The 7,811-nt window shown below is 40.9% G+C and overlaps 1 protein-coding gene across 7 annotated transcripts in view; it reads right to left on the bottom strand.

The window, feature by feature from the left end:
* Positions 1-1,878: 1,878 nt before the first annotated feature.
* The window catches only part of exd3 (exonuclease 3'-5' domain containing 3), a 46,574-nt gene continuing 40,641 nt past the window's right edge, over positions 1,879-7,811 (bottom strand). For all 7 annotated transcript variants that reach the window (XM_042395535.1, XM_042395539.1, XM_042395540.1 and 4 more), the window contains 2 exons: positions 3,613-3,679; positions 1,879-3,493 (listed from right to left, as the gene is read on the bottom strand). In XM_042395535.1, coding sequence (XP_042251469.1) covers positions 3,114-3,493; positions 3,613-3,679 — 447 coding nt within the window. In that variant the 3' untranslated portion in view covers positions 1,879-3,113. The remainder of the gene's footprint in view (positions 3,494-3,612; positions 3,680-7,811) is intronic.

Here is a 7,811-nt window from a genome sequence, read left to right as displayed (position 1 = left end):
CCAGGATGTATGTTTGAGGAAAAATTGGGTCATAATATATACAACTGCGTTATTAGAGGTAACCAAAAAAGTAAGCGTTTTGATCAACCCTCATTTTGCGGATATAGTTGGGGTTTTTGGGTTGTTTTTTTTTTTTTTAAATAATGTCACGTTCCGCAGACAAGATCAGGCTATAGTCTCTCCTCCAGACTGATCTCAACGACCATCTTCTGCTGGAAAGATTAGTCATGCAATCCTGATAATCATCAACCTTTTTTTCCACACCTGAAAGTCTAATTTGAGATAAAATAATAGTTGGAAAACTGTTTCCCCGAACTAAATGCATGAATGAATGAATGACTGAATGAATGGATGAATGAATAAGAACAGAATATTTCCACATGGACTTAAACTGTGAATCAGTAGGCAAAGTAAGATATTTAAATGTTTTTGGCATCACTATAAAAACCAGATGATACTCCAGTAATACTGTCCAATAAGACACCTATTATAAAGGATTTATTGTTGTATGATAAATGTTTTATAAATTATTAACTAATCTTTTATAAAACAGTTATAAACCATAAAACTTTTGGGTGTCCACGTTGAAAAAAACACTTTTAGCTGGTGTTTATCCTCCCCCAGTGTGCCCACATCTCCACTTTATTTCAAATTCCAACAAAAAGATTTTGCAGAAAAATCTCAACTATAATCCATTTATTGACAACTTATTAATATTTAGAACTAAAGACTTGGATTATTTTGATAACACTTCATTATTGACCTATGAACATTTGAAGTGTCACACTGGAGGAGGGAATACACCAAAGACGTCACAAACTGGCAACCCAAAAGATGTTCTTATGGCTTATAACTTAACTATAATGTGAAGTAAATGGTTTATTACCCATTAATAATTGTATTAGTTGTAGCATAAAAAGGTTGCTTTATTAGAAAGTGGTAACAATGCTTCTAATAAGATAGTTTGTAAAATGAAGCAGCAAATGTAATATTTACAGCAGGAGTACCCCAAATATCTTAAATTAAAACACCAGAATAGAACTAATAAATGTATTATATCATCACAGGATGCTCTACCTGAGAACTTGTAAGTCATGTCTGAGACAGAAGGAATCCACATGATCTCCTTTTGTCTAAGTCAGTTTCTTGTCGGAGTGGTAACCTAGATGTCTGATTTCCCACACGGGAGCAGCAGGTTCAGATCCGGAGTACTGAGGCTCCCCCAGCACTCCCAACAATGAACAATGAACTTCACATTCACAGCCATGGACACCCACTTTAGTAACGTTATTCTTCAGAGGTGACAATACTTATAATGTCCCGACAGATAACTGTATAATAGATGGTGTAACATTACTTACTGCAACAAAGGCCGCTAAGCCCTTTAAGTTATGCAATTGGTAATATGGTGTTATGTGACACACATGTAGAGGTCCTGACCTGTCACTCACACATGTGATGATGAAAATGACTTTGATTGATGGGAAGGAAGGGACACTAGTTGGGATTAAAACTCCTTCCAAAGTTATTTGTATTTTCCACTTTTTTCCCTTTTTTTCTTTTTAAACAGAGACGAGAGACAGCGGCTCAGTGTTTGTGAAATGACGACATAATAATCATCGTTAGACTGTCTGCGTGTTCCTTAGAAAAGCTTTCAAATCTCTTGACTTCCCACTGCAGCTGTTGTGATTCAGTCACTGAAAAAACACATTTACCTCAGTGATTCACAGTATGACCCATCTTTGGAAATCATTGTGGCTTTTTTTGTTGCAAGTTAAGTGATCAGAGAAATAAAAAGCACATCTGCCAACAGTTAAGACTTCTTAGATTTAACTCGCAGCCTTACAGTGTGATGCATAGTATGTACTTGTCCAGAAAAACACAAGGAAATCTTGTTTAATTACAGAATTTTCCACAGTAGATCTTTTAAAACCTTTTTGGGCAATCCTGTGTTCTGAAAACACATAAAGCCAAAGTGGGATTTGTGAACAGAGGAGAGGAGGTTGGAAAGGACGGTATGAGAAAATATGAAGGGATTCAGGCAGTATGTGTTGGGTTACTCTGTGACCCGTCTGCTCTCAAGCCTCAGGGCAGGAAACCCCCCCCCCCCCCACGCTGTTAGTGTTACACCTGACAGACATCAGTGAAGCTTAGATGATCTCATCAATCTGCCCCCTCTTGCTGCTACACCATCTGTTTTTTTCATTTCTGAAAACACATCAAAAAGTAGAAATAACTGACAGAATACAATAACAACTTTCCACAGATTACTAAATGAAAAAAAAAATGTATTAACATATTTAGTTTCCAGCTAAATCATGTGACTAAACATTATACAAATGTATTCACAGAGAATGAAAATATACAGTACCACAGACTGCTAAAAACGCAGAGAAAGTGCGTCCTGTTGTGACTTAAATTTACATTTAAAGCAAGGCAATAAAAAAAAAAAAGTTTACAGAAAACTTACTGAATTTGACCCCTGAAAGAGTTAAATGGAACAAACCTGAAACACTGATGCATAAACTTACTTACTGTGCGTTATAATTTGATTATATGATTCCCTGTTGAGTCAAGGTGCTCTTGAGCTCTTGATAAAGTTATTGCAATTCAAATGACGTCATTACAATCACCAATAAAAAATGCCACAGTATAACAGTGAATACAGTCAACAACAAAAATGTCAAAACGCGATCACAGCATGACCTGCCTTTGGTTCACTGAAAATTAAAATGTGTTTAACACACACAAAAAGTTTAAAACCGTTGAAAATGTATGCACCTGAAAAGAGCTTTTGGATGACAAAAGATGAGAAAATAAAGCTTTGTCACCAAATCTTTGTTTTTTAGTATGGCTGTCAAATAATAAAATTTTTACCCGAATTATGTATTATTTCATGCAAAACAAATTTGAAGTTGAAACTTCTTGAAATTGTAATGCCAGCCTGAATCCACAGTCTGTATTTTATCACGCTGATTTAGAATTAGGCAAAATGTAAGTGTGTGTTCTGTAACAGACAATTTAAATGGATTTCATGACAGCTGGCTCAATGTGTAAAATATATCCATGTTTTTTTTTTGAGGGTCAGTTTAACTGCAGTAGCTCGACATCAGTCAGTTCTGTTGTGCCGCTGAAACGGGCGCCGCGGCTGGTTCGGAGTCCTCGTCTGTTAGGTGCAAGACTTCCTGAAACATGGTGAGGACACGGCCGAAGTGGGAGCCTTCCCAGAACACCTTGCCACATCTGGTGCAGACATAGAAGAGCGGTATCCTCGACAGGAGGGCGGGGGGCACGTTGTGAAGCTGTATGGCCGCCCCCCCGGGAAAGGTCAGGGTGTCGGGGTCCAGCTCTGAGAGGGAGGCCCAGCGACACTGAAGGGCATACCTGGGGAGTTCAGAGGTCTCAGCGGGGGTCAGGATGTCGTCAAGCTTCTGCTCTTCCTGTTGATGGGATTTCTGTTGTGTGTGGTCGGTATCCTGGTCCTGCAGAAATCCTTCAAACAAAACAAGACAATTTTGTGGCTTAATTCCTGAAAAACAGAACAACTTGCTACAGCAGAAGTAATAACATGTAGGTACATTGTTATATATATTGTATTCATATTTGACTGACCTTTCTGTTTAAGCATCCTGACCATGTCCTCTCTGGGCACCGCCACATACTGATCACTGTTACACGCCTGGGCAGAAAGATGAAAACAGTCATTAGCAGGGTTGAAAGAAAAGTTTTCAAGAGCTCTTTCATTCGTCAAAAATATGTTGAGGAAAAAAAAAAAAGAAAGAATGAAAATAAACGTTTTTTTATTTAGTTAGTCGCCACGGTGTTTTCACCATAATTTAGCTCTCTTCTCCTCTCTTTATATCCATACCTTGACAGTGCAATATTCTTTTTTTCTTAATGTATAATATCTGCTTTCAGTATTTCACTATAACTGCTGCTCCAGTACTTTATTAAAAGTGCTGTTGTACTGCTGTAAATACCTCACTTTTTAAATCTAATTTAATTTATTGTAAATGTTTCTTTTTTTTTAACCTGACTGAGTGAACTGGACAAGAATTCCAGTGCGCATGTGCTTGTGCCTGAGAAAATTTAGGTTTAGCTAAAGAAAAACAAATGCGCTCATTTTAAATTTGTGACACATTTTGTACTTCTGTTTTGACAAAGAACTATTTCCATTGCACTCATACAAAAAGTGACAGAAGAAGGAGCTTGAGAGAAGTTCAAACCCTGCCAACTGTCACGCCCCTGCACACATGAATCAATCACCAGCTCTGTTCGCACCTGGCACTAAAATGTGTCTCGGGTGATCTGATCACATGTGGAGAGCTCTAAGTATAGAGTATAAAGTACAGGTGTGAATGCACCCGAGAAGCATTGAGATCCGATTGCTCAGACCACATTCAGATGTGGTCTGGACTACATATGACCACATTCTTTCAGCAGTGCATGCAAATGTGTCCTATGTCACGTTGAAGGACCACCTACTTAACTGACATCCTCTGTGTTGGCAGACGTATATACTCATTCACACGCCAACGGAATCATGTTAAAGTGTAAAACGACCACAAAAAGCCACAACAACAGGCAAAATGGATTCGCATGGCTGGTTTACGCACAAAACACGCTGTGTGATTTCCATTTGTGAGACTCAGTACAATGGAAACTGGATGATTCATATTGCAACTGGGCAATTTCTAACAAACTTCTTTTAATTTCCAGCAAACTAGGCACAGTAGGTGCAGATACAAACAATATATTTAGTCTTTGCAAACAGAAATGATGTATGTGTTTATTTGCATGTAGAGCAGGGAAGTGAGATCAGATCACAAGTGGTCACTCCAGACGTACTCTAATGCCAGGTGTGAACCGACGTACTTAGAGCTGTCCACTTGTGACCCGAGATGCATGTTAATACCAGGTGTGAACAGGGCCACTGTGTGACGTGGGCGTGCTCGTCAGATTCGGAAAGTTACAAAAAAATGTTGGACGCAGCCCCATACACTTGAAGTTTACTGACCCCTTACTTCTACTAGAGTAGACAGTGACTTTTACCCCTCTCAGTCATATAGTATAGCAGCAATGTGTATGAAATAAGTTTACTATAGTAACTCTATGGTAACCTGACCAGAGTTCACCTGTTGAAGTCAAAAAGACTTGTGTTAAAAGCAGGTCTAGAGCGGGGTCGCAGAGCCTGATAACCTGTAATGGCCCATTCACACCGATGGCAAACAGACATTTTTTTCCCAGGTTGTTGCTTTGGTGTGAAAGGGGCTAAGTGTTAGAGAGAGATCAGATCAGTGTGTGAGTGTGTGTGTGTGTGTGTAGAGACAGTGTTTACGCCTCAGTAACGTTCACATGTCCGTGCTGTCCTATCCCTCTCCATGGTAAAGGTCTAACCTGGTAGGACATTAGTGACCTCTTGTTTGCCGGCCCCTTACATGCTCACACGCACTCGTCTGTGAGCCGTCCTGACAGCATGTCAGTGCTAAAAGCCTTGTCAACACACCTGAGCTCCACCCAGCAAACAACATTCCACTTAGAGATGGGCTGTAAATCAAACGACACTCTAAGACCTCAAAAAGCAAGATCCTTCACTATCTAGGGAAGCTTACTTAAAGCCAGTTTGTCTCTCTTTTGAGGGGGAGGGGGGGGGGGATTTAATGAAGACTGCAAATCAGGAGCACCCACCCGACGCAAAAGTATGTCCTATCCTCTGTGTGCTTATGCAGAGCTGTGTTTGCCTCTGTGGTAACTGAGGTCAGGACAGGAGAAAGCGACTAGACAGTGGAGGTGTGGGAATAGCAGAGGTGTCATCTCCTGTCCTGTCTGTGGGAATGAAGCTCGTCTCTCCGTCAGTACATTCTGTATTCTCCTCTTTGTATTCCTCCTTAAACACACACACACATAACATGCATACACACACACGCACACACATGCACAAATTCCCCACACAGACAAAACACTTTACAATTCGCACAGGCTACACTACAGTGCGCATAAACCGCATGCATACAAATGCTCGCAGCGCATACACATGGCTCACACATACGAGCTCTGCGGCAGCCAGGAAAACAGACCCAGCTATTTGCTCAGCTCAAAGTTTCCCAGAGTTGAGCAAGCCAGAACCTGCTCTGAACTCTCAAGACTAAGCCACAGACAGGCAGGCACACACGCACACCGTCTCACACACACGCAACCTGGATGGAAATAATTCTATGATTAATCCAAACACAGCTAGGTACAAATGCAAAGATCCTGCAGAGATCTATTAAACAAATAAGTGGGTTGAAAGTGAAATTAGTTAAATTTAGATATGACATTATGACACATGTCGCTGTGATATTAATACGTGATAGTGATATTAATAGATTTGCAGATAGAACATATGTATGTGCGTTAAGGGTCCTTATGGAAATGGACATGTCAAAATGAGCTCATTTCAAGTGGTGAGGTCTTGTGGCGCCTTCTGTTTGAATGAATACAGATGGTAGCTCAGTGCCTCCATCTAAGCTTTGAAACAGGGTCAGACCGGATGATTTTGGTGGCATTTTTTTTTCTGTTTTTGGCTTGCTGAAGTATATGAAGACTGGGTTTCTCCGCAGCAACACTAGAATTTTCAGGCACCCATGTTATGAAGAGCACGAGAAGCACAAACACCAAAGTCCTCAGGAGCCTCCTCTGCAGCTCCTAGCACATCCCGAGACACAGAGAGCATTTGAATGACAGCATCGTCGAACCAATTTAAAGTTGGCATGTTTGCACAGGCAAAATGGCATGTTTGTGATCATCAAGAAGCACGGCATGTGGCTTCGGTCTGCGCAGGTCGGTCAGCTGAACTTTTTGAAGTTTATATAGAACTTGACTGCCACGAGTAAACAATGCCGTGTTATTGATTGCGTTTTAAAAAAAAAAAATCTGTCCTTCAGGGTGCATGTTTCGGATTTTACCAACATGTCACCTCTCACCGCGACTAACACGCTCCTCCATATGACACATACTGGTCATACTGACGAAGCCGCGGTGAGGAAACTTGCACAGCCTTTGCAAAAACGGCAGATAAGATTTCGTTGCCGGGTTCATGCAGGCCTTCTTGCAGTCTTATCCATACAATGTGTAGCCACAGATGGGCCTTAAGATCAAAAGAGCCACCAAAAATTAAACCTGCAAACATAAATGACTACTTTTATTTAACTCTACAAAGTTTTGGGTTCTTGGTACATTGCTGCATTTTCTTACTCTTTCTGTCTTTTGTTCTTTCTGTGTTTTTCAGGGAACCTCCAGCATTCTCACACTCCGTGTGGCCATGCCAGAGAAAGAATGCTCCTTGCCGTGACAACAAGGGCTATCTAAAGTGTGATACTGTGTTTCAAAGGATGGGAGGTGGTGGAAAAAAAGGGGAGAGAAAGGGGGATAGTGGAGAGGAGGGAGGGGAAAAGAGTGAGGGAGGGAGATTTTTCCCTAACATGCTCAAACACACACACACACACACACACACACACTCGCACTGCACCGGCTCCGTAGGCAGCTCCCATGGGAAAAATCCTAGACCAATCTAAAAAGGCGGTGCTTTTAGGGCCGATGTAGGTCACATGGTCTGAGCAGCCAATTGGGCACTGATGATTTGATTCAAATTGTGGTAAGTCAGGTAAGGGGCAGCGTGGGAACCAGAGAGAAGAAGCGCAAAGATGCGAGCAAGACGTGCACCATCGTTTCCCTTTGAAAATGTTGTCTTTTCATTCTCAGTGTGAATTTCAAGTCCAAGTAAAAGGTTAAAAATACTTAATTCCACTGTCCAAGGTTGCTGTGGTCTA

The sequence above is a fragment of the Thunnus maccoyii genome, chromosome 19, assembly GCF_910596095.1.
Source record: "Thunnus maccoyii chromosome 19, fThuMac1.1, whole genome shotgun sequence".
In the NCBI taxonomy this organism is placed as follows: Eukaryota; Metazoa; Chordata; class Actinopteri; order Scombriformes; family Scombridae; genus Thunnus; species Thunnus maccoyii.
This window is presented reverse-complemented; position numbering and strand designations above follow the sequence as displayed.